Source organism: Alternaria incomplexa (assembly GCF_024043165.1).
Source record: "Alternaria incomplexa strain BMP 0042 chromosome Unknown scaffold_2, whole genome shotgun sequence".
Taxonomy (NCBI): Eukaryota; Fungi; Ascomycota; class Dothideomycetes; order Pleosporales; family Pleosporaceae; genus Alternaria; species Alternaria incomplexa.
In genome coordinates this window covers 1,776,526-1,794,337 of record NW_026249851.1, presented here as the reverse complement: position 1 = coordinate 1,794,337, position 17,812 = coordinate 1,776,526, and the positions used below count along the sequence as shown (strand labels likewise).

Here is a 17,812-nt window from a genome sequence, read left to right as displayed (position 1 = left end):
ACACCACACTCCCCAGATACACACACATCACCATGTCTACCGGCAACAGGAAAGAGCGACGTGCCAAGGAGTCCAAGACAAGCGCGAATGGCAAGGGAAGCGGCTTCCAGCCCACCAACGAGATCGATGAAGACGGCGTCGAAATGATCCTGAAGCATCCAGACTTCTCCAAGCCAACGGGCAAGACACTTTTTGACTTGGCCGAAGAGAGACAGCGAGAGCTAGACAAGATGAACGGTAGAACACGAGTCGTTAAAGTACCAGTAGCCTCTACACCTGCATCGCCCGACGACGTTCCTCCGATCGGACCCCTCGGGGACGCCGTCCTCTACTCCATCACGATGGCAGTCCTCCACCTCACCCTCGACGTCCTCGTATACAGCCAATACCGGGAGGACATACTCTGGAACGAGATCCTGTGGCGCGCTTCTACAGCGTGGCCCATATTCATCCTAGCGGTCTACCTCACCCACGTCGACTTTTCGTACCGATTCCCCATACTTAGAGACGCTACCTTCTTTGGAGGCTCTGTCGTGGCGGGGTGCTACCTGATATACTCGGGCAACAAGCATGGCTACTTCTACGTCATGAAGTCAGCTCCTCCAGTTGGTACGCTCTGGATCTGGAGCGTTGTGGAGATGAGTCTGCCGTTTGCGGTCACAAGCGTGGCTGCTGTTCTTGGATACATCTGGTGGAACGGGTTCGACTTTTTCTAGAGTAGTAGCAAGTATACTCTCCGGTTCAAGTCGCAAACACCGTTACTTGAGAACGAGGTCTTCGGCACGCATGCCGCTGGCGGACAATATAGGCAATCCCAATTCCATTGTCGGCACCCGGCTTTCTCGAGAACTGGGCCTCCTCTGCTTGAGGCAGCGAACTAAAGATACATTCATTTGCGGCCCCCACGTGAGAGTCTTGGAATTGCTCGGCCGCATAGCAAGCACAGTACATCTTGCATCATACAGTACGAGCCGTATCCGCTATTGCTTACGACTGGGTGTTTATACACGCATACCAGTGGCCAACAAAGCGGGATATTCAGAATGCGTCAATGCTCCCCGACCAACTCAAGGTTCGAGTTATGACAGCGAATCATCAATATACCCATGTGCGTTCTCACGTAAGGCAGCTGAATACTGTTCAGCCGCAAATTGTCCACGTCACAAACCCCGCTTCTGTTTGACTTTGAGAGCTCAAAACTCAATCTTGCCCTAACTACGTCATCACGAAAGACTACGAAAGTATAGTTCTCTGTGTCCTTCGAATCTTCATTGTCTCCCGAATGTCATCCGATCTTGGTCGCGGTGAACAGTCGTTTACCGGCGACCGGTCAACCCCACCGCCAGCTCGTATCCCGCAATTATCATCGGGGCTCCTCAACATTGATCCTCCTCGTGCCGAAAGATCTTCTATCCCAATCACGCCTACCGTCGATCTCCAGCACATTCAACGTTGGCGTCAAGCTTGTCGTGCAACACACGGCGCTTGCTGCAACGACGACTACTCCAACGCCTTGGCAAAGAGCATCGATCAGCTCATGCTGGTCGACGTGATTAGTGGCTCGCTTACCATTCTACCCACTTCGTCGCCAATCAAGTATGTCGCCCTTTCGTATGTGTGGGGCAATGCGCCGATGTTCAAGACGACGACGAACAACATCGAAACTCTGCTGCAGCGAGGAGCTTTGTACGAGCCATCGAACAATGCAGTGCTTCCTGACACAATTCGGGATGCCATTCATCTAGTCAAGGCTCTAGGCGAGAAGTACCTGTGGGTGGATTGTCTATCCGTTGTTCAAGATGCCGGTTCAGAGAAGATGGACATTACGTTGCGGGCTATGGCCCGTATCTACGCAAGCGCAGAGTTCACGATCGTTGCAGCGGGTGGCGAGGATGCAGGACACGGTTTGAGGGGTATTGGGGGTCCCTCGACGAACCGAACTCCTAATCCCAGTTCGTTTTCCCGCCGATGGGATGCATATCCAAGAGGTTCGAAATGGGCAACTAGGGGCTGGACGTTTCAAGAATCGCTGTTCTCGCGCCGTCTCCTTGTTTTCAGAAATACTGTGTCGTGGGTATGTGGACGCTGTGAATGGCGCGAGGGCGTTGACAAGATCACGTCCACGCAAGACAGCCACGATCGCGAAAGCATCACGTCTTTGAGGATGGAAGACACTAAATGGCCAGCAGAGCGCCCACATCTCGGCGTCCCAATGGGCATGATGTCCTTGATTCCCAAGATACCGACCCTCGGTCGATGGGGAATGCTTGTGGAAAACTTCTCTTCGCGGGATCTCAAGTACGAGAAAGACGCTCAAGCAGCATTCGCGGGTGCTACTGATATCATGGACGCTACTTTCCCAGACGGTCTACTCCACGGCATACCGAAGTTCTTCTTCGATATCGCATTGCTTTGGCGACCTCAGAATTCCGCACGTAGACGTGAGGGCGAACCTAGTTGGTCGTGGACAGGCTGGAAGAACGGAACCATAAACTGCCTGTCTGCTTGGTATCCCTTTTATCCCAGGATCTTTCGTGATACCGGCCTTGAGTCAGATTGGGTCGCTATTGCGACCTTGAAACCGGTGGCAGAGTATCGGTTGGCGAACGCGGTAGATGGAAGTAGTTCGCAGTTCAATGGTTTCTACCGATATCAAGCTCTTCGGAAAACCCCTGATGAGACACTTCCCACAGGATGGAGCCGAAATTACGACCCAGAAGGCGACTACTTCACGAACACTGCCTATCCGCGAAGTACTAGATATCCGTTCCCACTTCCTACCGTAGACCCAACCGAGCGAAGGCCACATGTTCCAATTTCTATTGTTCTTCGCTGCCGAGCTCCATGCATACACCTGACTTTTGGGCGTGCGATGGCTGGCGACCACAGACACCGTATGCTGCGCAACGATGAGCAGATGATCGGCAATATCACCATAACGTGCGAGACCTTGGACCATGAACCCGAAGATGGTAATGATTGTGAGCTTGTCGCTATCTCAGAAGCCGAAACCTCGCAACAAATGGGAGTAGAAGAGTATGGATGGCCTGACTTTTCTTTCGAGGAGTACCAGAAGTATTTTACCGGAGTATCTTTAAGGAGTGATAATCGGAAAGCATCGTTCTACAATGTCATGTGGATCAAGTGGGTTGGAAACGTCGCCGAAAGACGGGGATTAGGTGTTGTGCTGAAGGATTCTTGGGACGCACTACAACCCGAGATCAAAGAGTTCAATCTAGGTTGACCTACATCATAATATTGAACAGCTCCTTATCTATTTGAGCTACTCTTCAATACTAGCCAATGCTCCACAAGCCTTCCCGTCTATAACCCGCTCCTTCCTCGATCCTCTCATCATAATGCGAAGAACCAATGAAAAAGCCATCAAAAATTATGCCAGAGACCGCCCACAAAGAGCCATCAGACAAGACCAGTTCCACAATGGTGCCATGCAGCTGATCTAAGCCGGTCTATGCGAATGCGTGTGCTCGCCGACCCTAGCTGGTAAGTATGAAGAACATGAGGAAGTGATGCGAGCTTATATAGACGATGGATTGAGACGATATACAGATTTAGTGGGAAGGCAGCAAGATGTATAAATCACGTGACTGAGGATGCCTAGCAATGCGAGAAAAGATGGTGTGTCTGGAGATGTAGGGGCGTTCGATAGTGTAGGCAGAAGCTGACATGCATGGGCACGTGATGGTAGCAGCCTGCACGACAGGCTTTTTATTTCTCTTCATTGGTTGTGGCATGCTGCAGCGTCCCTTTTTGGGCAACTGTGACATCTACGCGTTCGAGACCTGCAAGTATCCCACGCTACTGTCCCTCCGCGAGCCTCAACGCTTCCATCCTACTCGTACTTTGTGGATCCAGATATGGCCGCTCACCCAAGCTGACTACTCTATACCCCTTCCGCGGTCCTTGGCCATCGGTATCGTACGTCGCTGTATGCAATACGCTTCTGTTATCCCAGATGGCCACGTCATTTGGGTTTTGCCATCTATGTCTGATCTGCAGATCGTGATTTTCGGTGATTAGCTGGAGGAACCAGGCTTTAGTACGCTCTGATTCCTCTGAGCTCAGCTCATTGATACGCTGAACGTGGTGGCCAACGCTGTAGAGAGACTTCCATCCCGTGACGGGGTTCGTGCGGATGCAGGGGTGGATAGCGGTCAGGGAGTCGCCAGTGTTCTCTGGTGCACCTCGCGCAGCGGTGTAAACGGGGAAGTTGTTTTCTTTGGCCGCTCGATTGAAGTCTGGTTGGGCGTATGTTGCGGTGAGAGATTCGAAGAACTTCTGATACGGTTTCGAAAGGCGGTCATAAAGGTCGTACCCTGATGCCCACAAAGTATCTAGAGCAATCTTAGCCTGACTAACGGGAGTATGGCTACTTGCCGCACTCACCTCCTCCTGATTTCGGTAGCTGCGTCATTCTCAGGATTGCATAGTCGCTTGGTACCGGCTCAAACGTGATATCGCTGTGCCAGCCATGCTTGCCAGTCTGTGACCGCTCTTTGAAGAGTTGCTTCGCCAAATCTGAGCTAATGACACTGATCTCATTGTCATTGCCTCCAAGACGGTTTCCCGCGTTTCTAACTGGGTGGATATGCAGCTTGGATGTTTCTGGTTTGCCAGAAAGCTCGCCGAGACGCTGGGCCAGCTCTTTTTGAAGTTCGTCATCCAAATCATCCTGCTTGCGGAAGTAGACAACACCGCGCTGAGAAACTTTCCAAAGGCTCAGTGTTCAGTCATTGGGAAAACATTGAGTGTCGCTTACTTGTGATTGCCAGGTCGCGTATCAAATCGTCGGAGTTTGGCGCGCGCAACCATTCCTTCAGACTTACATCCACAAATTCGCGGCCGATGACTGGTGTAACGTCGAAAGACTCGAAGGTATCCAGAACGCCTTTGGTCTTTAGAGGCTCGCGAGGATATCCAGGCTGCGTCTTGATGCCTATGTCCTCAATGGCAGTGGTGGTCAAGGTGTTCGTAGCCATGATCAACGATGCTGATTTGCACTGCTACAGGGTATTTCGCATTCCGACAGAGCGATGTCACACTTATCTCTTACTCGCGTTCGCCACATCTACTATCCCTGAGCGCATTTGCATCGAAAGACTGATGAACAGTAGCTCATCGGCTTGTGCATTGGCATCGTAGCATCATCGCATGGATAGTATGGTGCAATCATTCTCGGCACACTTATGATAGTGGCGGTAGTCGCTTCCTGCAACCACAATCTTCCATGATGCGCGATATCGACGAGGTGTTGCGGGGTTGAGGCTACGACATGTGGGGGTGGAATGGCGTGCTGCTTGGCAGAGTCCCATTCACAGCTGGCAATGGCATCGATCCGGAAATAACGCGTCGCGACCTTTCCGCGCATGCAACGGCGGATGTAGTGTTAGTATGGCAGAGAGATGCTTCGTCGTTCTTGCCTTCCTCCAGGGGCACACTAGTCCTCGATTAGTTTGGACCGAACGCGACGCGACCGCGACTTCCCAGCCCCTTGCTCTTTCGAGCTGCATCATTCACGATAACATCGCTGGCATGTGTACAGGAACCTTCAACCGTCTCAATAAAGACATCGCTACACTTACAAGGTACTCAGATTGCCAAGTGCAAATTTCGCGTAGGCTATTCCGGCAGTGTCTGACGACATCTTCACCATTCTTGCAACATACCTCGCTACGATGCATCGGCGATCAAAGACGGATCCTTTTCTCAAAAAACTGATATCGACCCTTGTATATGACAATCGAGGTAATCCGACTGCGTTCATACTAAGCCCACGGAGCCAAGGGTAGGCTTTCGGGACGAATCAGCCAGCACGCATGTCGTATCCTTCCGATGAACGGCTGTTGTATCGATGTTCAGAGACTCCGACTGATCTAAGACGATGGTGGTATATACGCTATCGTGCGACTGACATTTCGCATGCGGTCGATTTGTAGCTACACTGTGTGCTTCCTACGCCAAATTGGGCTCCACATGTGGCCGCGGAAGCCATCTCCTCGACTCAGATTGCAGGGTAATGGCGGCATTCAAGTGTATCGTTAACTGACCTATCAGCATATAGCTGGCTGGATATGTATGCACTGTCAGTGAAGCTCCTCGCATGCAATCACTGCTATCGAGTTTCTGTCGCATGAACGTCATTCCTTATCTATGGCTTTCGTACCCAAGTCTCTCGGCTTTCAGAGCCTTGTCTAGACGGTAAGGTTCTTCATTTTAGCGCATGTTGTCACATGTACCCGGGGTTGCATCATCTGTCGATACAGTTCCTAATCATGGACATGTCCGGTCCCTTATAACACTCCCTCGGTACATTCGTTAATCAGTACCGACCGATTGGTCTAAGCCAGATCAAAACGAATCACGAGAAGAAGTTCGCTTTCATCTATCCTTGCAGACATGGCTGCATCTACACCAGTAGAAAAGCAGGCTCCCATCACCGAAACCGCTGACCCGAGGTCGTCCCACGGCTTGAAGTCACCACCGCCACATCATGGCTCACACGAAGACCATCCGTTCAGCGACCCGGCAACGGCTCAGCGCTGGCGTCAAATATACGATGACGCCGAGTACGAAGGACGTCATCGGTTCGACCCGACGTATACATGGGAAGCTGAAGAAGAGAAACGTCTAGTCAAAAAGGTAAGAAGATAACCTCATGGCATTTATCAGGGCTGACGCTATCGGTGTAGCTGGACTGGCGAATAGCTCTCTGGGCATGGATCATGTTCATATCGATGGAGTTGAATCGAAGAAATATCAATCGAGCGATCTCAGACAATTTGCTGAGAGACCTAGGTGCGTTTCATCTAGATGGAGGAAAACATATGGTGGATCACTAAATTGGATCAGGCATGAATACAAACGACTATAACTATGGTCAGACTGTAAGCTTAATACAGTTCGTCACTATCAGAACTCTCGTTGACGCAAAGCTAGATCTTTCTCGCTTCTTTCCTCTTTGCCGAACTTCCCAGTGGCCTGATTAGCAAGAAGCTGGGTGCTGATCGGTAAGTCCATCTGGCCTACTCGCCGTCTCGTCGGGCTTCAAGTACTAACCTTATGACAGGTGGATCCCTACTATCATCTGTATATGGTCCATTGTCAGCGCCTCACAATGCGCCATGAAGACGAAAGCCCACTACTTCGCCATTCGATGCATCCTTGGTCTACTCATGGGCGGCTTCATCCCAGATATCGTCCTCTGGCTAACGTACTTCTACAAATCCACTGAACTTCCGCACCGGTTAGCGTGGTTCTGGACTGCGCTGAGCACTTGCAATATCGTCGGCTCGCTGCTTGCAGCAGGTATATTGCAGATGCGAGGTCTCCATGGCTGGGGAGGTTGGCAGTATCTGTGAGTTGCCTTTACACTGTCCTTCAACTTGCACCATTGATAACACAAACAGGTTCTTAATCGAAGGCATCATGACTCTAGCCATCGGCATCCTCTCATTTGGCCTCATGCCCCCTGGCGCCTGCCAAACGCAACACTGGTTCCGCGGCAAAAACGGCTGGTTCACCCCACACGAAGAGTACATTCTCGTCAACCGCATCCTCCGCGACGACCCCTCCAAAGGCGACATGAACAACCGCCAAGCAGTCGGTCTCCCACTCCTCTGGAAAGCAGCATGCGACTGGGAACAATGGCCCCTCTACATCATTGGCCTGACCGCCTATGTCCCACCTAACCCGCCGCAAAACTACCTCTCATACATCCTGCGCCAGCTCGGCTTCTCCGTCTTCGAAGCCAACTTACTCGCCATACCCAGCCAGTTCCTCTACGCCATCCAACTCCTCGCCGTGACCTGGCTATCCGAAAAGTTCAAAGAACGCTCCATGATATCCAGTCTATCAAACATCTGGATCTTCCCCTGGCTCGTCGCTCTTGTCGTTCTGCCCGCAGATGCAAATCCCTGGGTCAGATACGCGCTCCTCACAGGTCTACTGTCCTATCCGTACTGCCACGCCATCCTCGTAAGTTGGAACGCGAAGAACTCGAATTCTGTCCGTACACGCGCCGTCTCCGCGGCTTTCTACAACATGTTTGTGCAGTCTGGCAATATCATTGCTACTAATATTTATCGCGATGACGATCAGCCGTTGTATCGCAGGGGCAATAGGATACTGCTGGGTATCTGTGTGTACAATGTTTTCTTGTTCTATGCTGTAAAGGCATTCTACATTTGGAGAAATCGCGTAAGGGATGGGCAGTGGAAGGCTATGACCAAAGAAGAGCAAGAAGACTATGTTTTCAACACGAAGGATGAGGGGATGAAGAGGTTGGACTTCAGGTTTTCCCACTGATGAGGAGGGGTATCGATTGAAGATTGTGGACCCACTCTATCGAAAGAAAAATAAACGTGTACGTAGATAGTAGAACAGTTATCGAATGAACTAGATATACATGTTACTTCTACGTATCTTTCATCTCATTGTTCCATGCTTTAGTAAGCTACAGAGTCTGTTTGCAACTGTCAGTCTTCTCTATTTCAGTCCTCTTAAATATACAGTACATTCAATGCTGTCTTCTGTACTAGTGTGAAGACAAAGCTGGAGACTATTTGTACTTCTTGCTCGGGTCACGACCGTACACAGCTTGCTTTTCACGGTTTTATTCGTTCGTGAGGGCCTTACAATCGTACGCTGTACCCGGTGTACAACGTGGGCCTGAAGGATAACATCCCGTACTTGACGCCGTACCTAGGGTATAGCTTTGGTTTGAGGAGTACAATATAGCTCAAGTATGGTAGAAATGACTTCGTTGTCCCCCTTGGAAGCGACATTCCAACTTCTCAACTCGTTTGAGCAGGTGACGCGCAAATCTCATCTCCTGCCGTCTATCTTCGTATGCGGAGTACCCAGTCTCCACACCTCTAAGAGCACCTTTGGCCATGCGAAAGCGTTCCTCTTGAGCCCTTATGAGGTAGTATCTCGCCTCAAAAGCCTCTTTTGCCGACGGCCACAGCTCTGGGTGGAGTTCGCGGTTCTACCGTCGTTCAGCGAGCCACTTATCTGCCTCTGCCCAGACCTGCTTTGTCGCGTCTGGCACAGTAGAGTTATTCGCGGACTTGACACCGGCACAGATGGCGTCCCATAGTGAGAATGCGGACTTGAGATCGCCAGCGAGGTTAAGTGATTGCGGGAAGTAGCGTTCTGATGCGGTTTGAATAACACGTGACTTGGTCGTTGGGGAGGTCGGATCGGCATCGCCAGTGAGAAGCTCATCGAGGTAAGACTTGGCTGCTATGCTAAGCGCACAGTTGTTGGGCAGAAGGAACGGAAGCCTAGAGAGCGTTAATTTATCAGACTCGGGTCATTGTGATTCGGGGACTAACTTCATCGCGATGGCTGGTATATCAGCATGTCTAGTGCAGCAACCAGTACAGAACATTTGTGTAGCGGCCACCTCGATGATATCTCGAAGCGACTGACGAACTTTGTTGATGATGGAGTTGTAACCGAGCAAATGTTGGCTGAGAGGTCCGGTGAAACCAATCGGACGGTGGTGCAAAGTACCTAAGCCAGCAACACGAGACACTAGCATATTGTACTCCTTGTCGTTCGCTAGGCGGCTGTCAGCTATGCAGGACTTGGTCAAAGGCTTCCCACTTACTGCTACCACGCATGGGTGCGCCGTTGTACATAGAGAACATATCGATGTCGGAGTTCAAGAGGCCCAGCCGTATCAGTTCGACCGCGATCACTGCAGCCTCTTCGTGCTCTGGCTTGCCCTTTAGGCCAGCGATGATAGAAACAAGGACTTTACCCCATTGTGTCAGATTATGGCTCTTGGGGTCGATGTACTCCCGTAGAGCGAGGAAGCGCCATATCGAGTTGTACAGTATCTCGGAAGTGGAAGAAAGAGGATTCTTAGGATCTTTCCTGGCGACCGATTTGGTAACGAAGTCAGAGTTTTGCAGTGATAAGATGGCTGCACCGAGAGTTCCGCAATCCTGTCAGAGCGTTAGTATTGACCCGTCAATTCGGTTGCGGCTTTGCTGACCTTGTACTGTCCGACAACATCCCTGAATGTAGCTTCCTTCACGTTCCAGGTGTCAACGAGCGAAGGAGCTATGGCTTCTGATGGCTTCTCGACAGGGATGGTTGTGGATGTGCGTTTCCCATTGGGTTCGACAGGAGAATACCAATGCGTCTGGTGCAGAGACTGGTGCCGATACCAATTGTGTAAGGTACTAGACAAAAGGTTGACAGCGGGTGTTCGAAGTGGGATCAGCTTAGAGCTGACGAGGTCCCTGTATTCTGGAGACAGGCCACCATCCATGGGAGGGACTTCGAAGACCTCGCAGGTAGTGCGCCACTGGATGATGTGTGGGCTGATGAGACCTTTCGACATGTAGTGGAGAATTTCATCTGGGAGCCTTTGACCCAGATACTGTCCCGCATCGTTAGGCATCGAGCCAGAGTTTTGGGGCTCGACTTTCCCTTCCTCTGTGTAGACAGGGTGATTCTTGATGGCCAGACGTGCTTTCTGGTATCGCGTGACGTATTCCTTGCCCGTGGGCGGGACATCATTGTTGTTGACAACCACAGAGTATCCAGACTGACCGTTGTTCATGATGGTCTTAACAGCACTGTGCGGCTTGATCAGTTCTGCCCTGTTAGGCGCGTCGAGGATCGGGTGGGTCGGGAGGAAGGGCGTGCCGGCCAGTATGCAGGTGTCGAGAAAGATGTCGTCTGAGATGTTGGGAGCGCCGACAAACTTCGAGAGGTCGGCTACGCATTTCTCTCGGCGGACGAAGCTGAAATGTCTGGCCTCGAAGTCCCAAGATGTGATGATTTTGGAGCATTCGAAGATGAGGATATCTGACGAGCCGTAGACGGCGTGGACGTATTCGTGTTTCTCGAGATATGCCAACTGTCCATCATTAGTTACTGCGAACAGAGATTCCGGATATGCTTGCCTGGGCCCAGGCGCTGTATGGCGCGACTGTCCAACGAATGTTGCGCTCGGTCAGGGTTGACTGTAGGGCGCGGAAGAGGTCCTCGGGCGTGACGTATGCTGAGAAGAGTCAGCACGATACACAGTCTCATCTCGACGGTGGCCATACTTGACTGTCCGAACTTAGCGACAGAGGCTTCCGCCTCGTGACCGTCGTACAGAGTCCACGCATTGATGTTTACCGATGCCTCGGTCTCCTTTTGCCTGAAAGGATCATCGTGCTTTGTAATGTCCAGCCCGCTGAAGACGAAGACGGGTTCGATGTCGAAGCTGCGGAATTGGGCCAGATCGTCCTCAATGTGTTGTGTCAAGGCGAGCGGAAGGCCTCCCAGCGCAGGCACAAGCGGCTCCTTTGCGCGCGGGTGATTGAGGATGCGCTGGTTCAGATATTCGGCGGCTTCGATGCCTACGCGGCAATTGCGCAATTGTTCGAGCTCGCCCGTTTCGCCCAGTGTGGCCGTCCATTGTACGAAGTCGCGGATCATGGTGCCAGTCGCGTGGTGGGGCTGTTTGAAAGTAATGGGAATGAGGGATTGATAATGAACGGAGACGATGGCAGTAAAGTCTCGAGTAATACTAAGAGATTCGCCTGGCGTGATTACTGTATGTAGCGACGACGTGTGGTAAAGTTGTAGAGGGTTGCGGGGGTGTGGACAGTAAATTGGAAGCTCCGATGCAGCTCCACGCCTTGGCAACTACACGATCCCTGATCAGCCGGGCGCTAGCTCAGGTACAGCGTCTAGCCGTACGAGGGAACGCAATCGCGCCGAGTAGAGGGATGAATGACGGGTAGGCGCAGAATTGTGGTGATCTGCTTCCGTAAAAACACCCCAATTCGAACGTGGCTTCTCTGTTGCTTTCTTAGTGCCTAATCGCGTCTCACGTCTCACCTCTGCCCCTCACCTAGCGTTACTCCAGGCTTTCACGCGTCACATCTCACTCTCTCTCCAAATGGCTAGTTCAGGACACCACTCGGAAGCCATACCGGTTATTGATATCTCAACTCCTTCCGAAGACGTCGCTCGGCAAGTGCTGGTCGCGGCTTCCACACATGGCTTCCTCTACATTAAGAACGATGGCGTGACCATCCCGCCTCAGGACATCGATGACATGTTCAAGTTGGTATGATGTGTCGATTGTCCAAAACTAGACTTGTTGATTGATGAGAACAGTCCAAGGAGTTTTTCGCCGCTCCCAAAGAGCAGAAATCTGGATACGCGATCCACTCTGAGAAAGCTGGGGGTATAAACCGCGGCTGGGTACAGATGCAAGGCGAATCTCTGGATCCTGAAGGCCAAAAGGTGATTATCGACATAACAAGTGATGAGACGACCTGTTGACGAAACAAATAATAGCAAGGTGATCCAAAAGAAGCCTTCAACATCGGACCCCCAAACCCAACCCTCCAACCCCTCCCATCACCTCTACAGGAATCCTCCAAGTTGATTACCCGCTTTCAACATTCTTGCCACACCCTCTGCACCCAAATTCTCTCTCTCCTCAACACCGCCCTCCAAATCCCAGACCCCAAGTACTTCAGCACGCGACACGACCAATCTCTCGGCCCTTCTGGCAGCATCTTCCGCATGCTCTACTACCCATCTACGATCTCCCAAGGAAAAGACTCCAAGCAAGGTGAAACCAGTATCCGTGCAGGTGCACACTCGGACTACGGTAGTCTAACTCTCTTGTTCCGTTTGCCAGGCCAGCCCGGCCTTGAACTGTCTACGCCTTCAGGGTGGAAGGCAGTGCCGGTGAGCCCATCGCCATCGTCATCACCTCCAATCCTGGTCAACATAGGAGATTTGCTGTGTTATTGGACTAATGGTATGCTGAAATCTACAGTCCACCGGGTTACATTTGAGGGCGGGCAGGAACGATACAGTATGGCGTACTTCTGCCACCCGCTAGATGAAGCAAGGTTGGACGCCGTACCCAGTCCCGTGATTGAGCAGTTTGGTAACAAGGGGGAGGAAGAACTAAGGAGTCAAAGAAAGAGATTGGGGTTGAGAGAAGATGGGCTCGGAGAAGAAGTGATAACAGCCAAAGGGCATTTGGAGAGACGACTGAAGGTGACGTATGGAATATGATGAATCAGATTCCACTGACAAAAGGTATTACTATCAAACGCCTGCGCTATGCTCCATTGTTACTTCAAAGAACACCTCGCTATGCTTTGCGCCATCCCATGCAGTCAAATCCAAGATGACTTCCTTGCACATACACCACTTACATCATGACTGTACAAGATGAGGGTCTTCTTCACCCTCGCCTCTTCCTACCCGCCCTTCCTGTAGTATTCCCTCCAACGTCCTTCACGACGCCAATTCCTTCAACTGCCACACTCTTCTCCTGCATAGTCCCACCTAGCTTCTTGATCATCTGCTCCCTCGCTTTCGCAGCACCAGGAGAATCCCAACCTAGCTCCTGGCTAGGCTGGTATTCCTCCACCAGCACCGTGTTCTCCTCTTCTTCCTCTTCTCCAGCCAGAATGTTCCCGGAGCTATCACCCGCTGACGCGTTCGACCGCGTGGACGTTGCGCGACCAAGCTGCCGCCTCTTCCGCGTCTTGCCAGGTGCCTGATCGACGGACGTTGGCACGGTCTTGCGGTTTGCGCGCATCTGAGCTAAGATTGAAGAGTAATCCTTTTCTTCTTCCGGTCCTTTTGCCTTTATTGTTTCCTTTTCTTTTGGTACTTCCTGTGGTACCGGCTCGGTATCCGCCGGGATCACGGAGTCGGGTTCAGGAACAGGAACGACCGGATCTGGGATCTGACCAGCCTTGGACTTGCGGGGTGCCGGGGCTATGAGAGACTCGGCCGATGAACTCCTGGGTCGTGAGAACGATTTTGAGGCATGCGGGGACGTTGATGGGCGGCGCGGGGAGTTGGCGCTGGTTTCTTGGAGGGGGTGGGAACCTGCGCCATCCAATCCAGGTATGACAGACTCATCGTCATCGTAGTTTAGGCCGTTGGTATCATTGTTGGAAGTATCCGCCTCATCTGTAGTTGATGCAGGCGTTGCATCTGCTGGTGCAGTGAGAGCAAGATTACCACGCTGCTGTGGGTGCAGAGACGTTTTCACGGCATTGGTAGGCTGTTGCTTTTTCTGACGAAGCTCAAGGCTCTCTTCCGTAGACAACAGTGCAGTGGGCACATCATCTTGTGGCTGAGGCCTCTGTTTAGGCTTCTGTGGCTGAGGCGGCGCTGGTTTGTTCAATTGATACTCGGCATACGACTGTAGCCGACCACTACGCAGACAATCCCAAAGCCATGTGGCATGAACAGTGGGTATCCGTTTGTCCGTGGCGAATTTGAGTTTCGGTGTGTTTATGGTAGGAGGGTTGCAGATCACAACCGAGGTCTTCGCCGATAGCTGTTCATCGTACGAGGCACCTGTCAAAATTGTCAGACGATTTCAATGGAAGCGGAGCTGATCCCGTACCCATAAGCGTGACAACTTTGGTCACATGCAGTAACTCGATGCCGGAAAAGCCCGTAGAGTTGATGGTGAGTCCAGAGAACCCTGGCTACGTCAGCGGCCAATAAAACAATCGTGGAGCACGAGCTTACCACTGATACTAAGCTTTTCGAATGGTCGACTTAACACATCGTCCGATGGATCTACTAGACGTTTGCCATACAGGCAGCGCTCGACCCACCAATTAGTGGCCAGGTTCATGTGTTCTCCGGCACGCCCCGGAAGTGCCGCCGAATCGACCTCGACGTCATGTGGTATTACCAAGTAGCCTCGTCTTAGATCGTCGGATGGCGCATTGTTGAGATCGGTCGCATGGATTACGTGCGCGCCGTTGCTCTCGAGGTGTTGGCGCAAAATGCTTGTCTAGCGGGAACGTCAGCTAGGGCTGAAATGTAAGATGGTATGACAAACCTTCTCTGCATCAAAGCCATGCGTGCATACGAGTCGTCCTTCAAAGATGCCATCATGTTGGGACACATCGTTCGCATGTGGTGGCAATGATGGTTCATGACTGTCTGCATTGTCATCAAGGTGCGCCTCGATAAGCGAATCATTCTCATGGACGGATGCATGTCTGTGAGGGGACGCTGGGGTATGGGTGCGAGTGCTTGTCCGGGTGCTATCTGGCTTAGTAACAATCTCCTCTGTCCATTCATCCTCATCAATCGGTCGTTCGAAACTGGGCGCTGTGATGCCCGCCCAAAAGGCATCACTTTGGCTGCCAACCTTAGTACTTGCTGAGCGACGTAGCTTTCTGCGGAAAGGATTCAGGGCCTGACTTGGCTCTGCATCTCGTGTGCGCTTGCCTATGGCGGGCGACGCGGGCATTTTGCGATCCCAAGCACCTTGGCCGCGCTCTTCGACAGGCATGGTGGGGTTGTAGAGGGCCTCGTCCAGCACCATGCCCCTCTCCAGACTTTGTTCGAGCCACTCCAGCGACACAATCTTCATCCTCCAGTTCAGGGCGTGTTCGTACTTTTTGCCCGATGGCGCCGCTGCGATGAGGTGGGTGACGGACTTGGTGAGGTCGCCGTGGTACTCGGCTCCGTTGGCGTCCACTGACTCCTGAATGGTCTTGCGTTGATCGGCTGTAGTAGTCAGTATCGTCGTGTGCACTTAGAACTCGCGACGTACGGTTGTCGAAGCCGGTAAGGCATATTCTCAGCCCAGCGAGCGTCGGCATGCGGTACTCCTTTTCCAGCGCGGCCATGTCCAGGTCGTCATCGCCAGTCATCCACACCTCCCTCAATGCTTCGAGCCATTCCGGGGAGAGGACCTTCACGTCCTCGCGAGACTTGGCAACATAGCGATATTTGGCGCTGTCGGTGCTGCCGACGATGAGGTGGGTTACGTCTGATGTGAGGTCGAGCTTGATGGTCGCGCCCATCTGCGCGCCAATCGCTGCGAGTTTGGCCTATATGGTCATTAGAGACAGCCAGATATCAGCATCTGGAGTAGACGTACGCGCTGCTCGGGGGCAATAGAAGTGCAACAGAGGATGGCCCCAGCCAGGGGCAATTGGCCTGCTCCTGCATCATGTGAGCATGTGTATGATAATAATGATACCATATGTCCTACCATAGCCTCCATCATGCGCATCCATTACTTGCAAAGTCGCGGTGTCGTGTGCTTACGCCGAGCGAAGCGCGTCTGAGCTAAGCCCTGCCCTTCGCCAGACGCGTTGCGGGGAAGCCAGCGTGGTCACGTGGTGCCGCCTCACGCTCGCCATTCCTTCCGCACTGCCCGCCCTGCCGTGTCCGCTCCTCAACCCTCCCCCAGATGCGCCGAATCTCGCACATGCCACGAAAAAAAAAGCTTTCCACCCCACTGCCGAGGATCCACCGCAGCCAGAATGACGACTGCTTCGTTCCTGGCCTCGAACTTGAGGGCGGCTGAGTTGGCAGCCCGCCCTGTTCTTTGCGCCGATCTGCCCACTCACGTTTGCTGTAACTCCAGATTCAGAACCCCAGGCGCTGATCACTACGCGATTGGGCCGTCAGGTTTCTTTTCGGCGATCGTGGGAGGTGACGCCCTGTTTATGTGGTTGTTCTGATGCACCATGGCACAAGATGCCCGGGCATGATCTATCATCTGTTCGATAGTTCCAAAACAAGGAAGACGAACTCTCCGCCCATGCGCTGGCGGAGCATCGCTTGGTCTGTCGCGAGATTGCGCGTTGCCCATGCCCAGCGTGGCTCTGCCATCTTGGAGTCTAAGCGATGCCATATCCCGTCAGCTATCATGGGCGCGTGCTCGCATACATACATACTGTAATCAGTGCCTGTCGGGGCTTTGCCATCCGTGCGAGCCTAATGGCAGGATGAAGCATGCCTTGTCGTCGTCGATCAAGGTAACGTGCCGGGTATGCCGTAGTCGGTCGCTATCCGCCAACGGGTCTAGAAGCAGCCTTAGCAGATGCCCATTGAGATCTGACCCCTGCATCGAGTCTTGCGCACTCTTGATGCTCAGCATGATGTAATGCATCCGAGCCTCCGTCCGCGCAAGCTACTGCTGCGCTGCCATGCCGCTCCTAGTAACGCCTAGCACGCTCATATACCCGCTGCGGGAATATCCTGCCCTGATGCGCTGCTTGCACTTGATCACAACCATTCCTTACCCCATCCGGGTACCCACTGATATACCTCTGCTAGAGCAGTAGCAGCCCATCTCAAATTCATCATCCTAGCTGCTGCGACCCCGCCGACCAGCAGCGCTGCACACCGTCCACCGTCCGCGTCATCCGTCTGTTCCCTGCAAACTCGACGCTCGACGCTCGACGCCGGTACACTTTCGCCGTCCCTGCACTGCCCTAGTCTGACATGCTCGCGTCCTCGTAACATGCCTGCTCGCTGGCTAGCTGCAACTCACTTCAAAACACCCGCGAGTTCCTGTTATTCGCCGTTGTTGTCCTGGCAGGAAACTCCTCTCTGTCGCCAGCGCAAACCCTCGCTCCAGGGTATTCCCGCACGCTTCCGACGCACCGGCGACTTCACCGCTCCACTACCCTACAGTGGCCTGTCGTGCTGATCGCATTTACACATCATTAACTAGGTAGCCTCACCCACGCCTTTGGATACCCTGTCTCTGCTCGTGAGTCCTTGTCTCATCTCCCCCTTCACCGCGTTCGGGCCCTTTGTCCTAGTAGCGCCCAACCTCAACGTCCCTTCCCAAAGCATCCATATGGAACCTGCTTGGGTTACCGTGGTCAAGAAGCCTTTGTACCCCTCTCATGACTCTGAGGTGTTGCACAAGCCAAATTCTTCTCTGCTTCCTGAATTACACCTCGTATAAGACACAACACGCCGCATGCCTTGCCACCACACCTTGATCCTGTCCTCCACCTCCACTTCA

At 52.6% G+C, this 17,812-nt stretch overlaps 7 protein-coding genes across 7 annotated transcripts; 4 read left to right on the top strand and 3 right to left on the bottom strand.

The window, feature by feature from the left end:
* Nucleotides 1-32: 32 nt before the first annotated feature.
* Nucleotides 33-716, top strand: J4E90_002108 (uncharacterized protein; the record flags this gene model as incomplete). The annotated part of the gene is made up of 1 exon (XM_051431689.1): nt 33-716. One exon carries the CDS (start codon nt 33-35, stop codon nt 714-716), a length of 684 nt encoding a protein of 227 aa, XP_051294823.1.
* Nucleotides 717-1,537: 821 nt separating this feature from the next.
* On the top strand, nt 1,538-3,244 carry J4E90_002107 (uncharacterized protein; the record flags this gene model as incomplete). The annotated part of the gene is made up of 3 exons (XM_051431688.1): nt 1,538-1,952; nt 2,187-2,598; nt 2,890-3,244. 3 exons carry the CDS (start codon nt 1,538-1,540, stop codon nt 3,242-3,244), a joined length of 1,182 nt encoding a protein of 393 aa, XP_051294822.1.
* Nucleotides 3,245-3,819: 575 nt separating this feature from the next.
* On the bottom strand, nt 3,820-5,000 carry J4E90_002106 (uncharacterized protein; the record flags this gene model as incomplete). The annotated part of the gene is made up of 3 exons (XM_051431687.1): nt 3,820-4,355; nt 4,408-4,728; nt 4,781-5,000. The coding sequence occupies 3 exons, from the start codon at nt 4,998-5,000 to the stop codon at nt 3,820-3,822; spliced, it is 1,077 nt and encodes a 358-aa protein (XP_051294821.1).
* A 1,417-nt stretch (nt 5,001-6,417) lies between these two features.
* J4E90_002105 (uncharacterized protein) lies at nt 6,418-8,325 on the top strand (the record flags this gene model as incomplete). The annotated part of the gene is made up of 6 exons (XM_051431686.1): nt 6,418-6,660; nt 6,711-6,816; nt 6,871-6,905; nt 6,958-7,028; nt 7,088-7,375; nt 7,428-8,325. The coding sequence occupies 6 exons, from the start codon at nt 6,418-6,420 to the stop codon at nt 8,323-8,325; spliced, it is 1,641 nt and encodes a 546-aa protein (XP_051294820.1).
* A 682-nt stretch (nt 8,326-9,007) lies between these two features.
* On the bottom strand, nt 9,008-11,466 carry J4E90_002104 (uncharacterized protein; the record flags this gene model as incomplete). The annotated part of the gene is made up of 6 exons (XM_051431685.1): nt 9,008-9,305; nt 9,357-9,585; nt 9,635-9,974; nt 10,025-10,897; nt 10,944-11,041; nt 11,091-11,466. The coding sequence occupies 6 exons, from the start codon at nt 11,464-11,466 to the stop codon at nt 9,008-9,010; spliced, it is 2,214 nt and encodes a 737-aa protein (XP_051294819.1).
* Nucleotides 11,467-11,932: 466 nt separating this feature from the next.
* Nucleotides 11,933-13,071, top strand: J4E90_002103 (uncharacterized protein; the record flags this gene model as incomplete). The annotated part of the gene is made up of 3 exons (XM_051431684.1): nt 11,933-12,103; nt 12,154-12,282; nt 12,337-13,071. The coding sequence occupies 3 exons, from the start codon at nt 11,933-11,935 to the stop codon at nt 13,069-13,071; spliced, it is 1,035 nt and encodes a 344-aa protein (XP_051294818.1).
* A 172-nt stretch (nt 13,072-13,243) lies between these two features.
* On the bottom strand, nt 13,244-16,051 carry J4E90_002102 (uncharacterized protein; the record flags this gene model as incomplete). Its single annotated transcript, XM_051431683.1, has 6 exons — nt 13,244-14,376; nt 14,426-14,506; nt 14,554-14,824; nt 14,873-15,549; nt 15,596-15,875; nt 16,040-16,051. The coding sequence occupies 6 exons, from the start codon at nt 16,049-16,051 to the stop codon at nt 13,244-13,246; spliced, it is 2,454 nt and encodes an 817-aa protein (XP_051294817.1).
* Between the last annotated feature and the right edge of the window lie 1,761 nt (nt 16,052-17,812).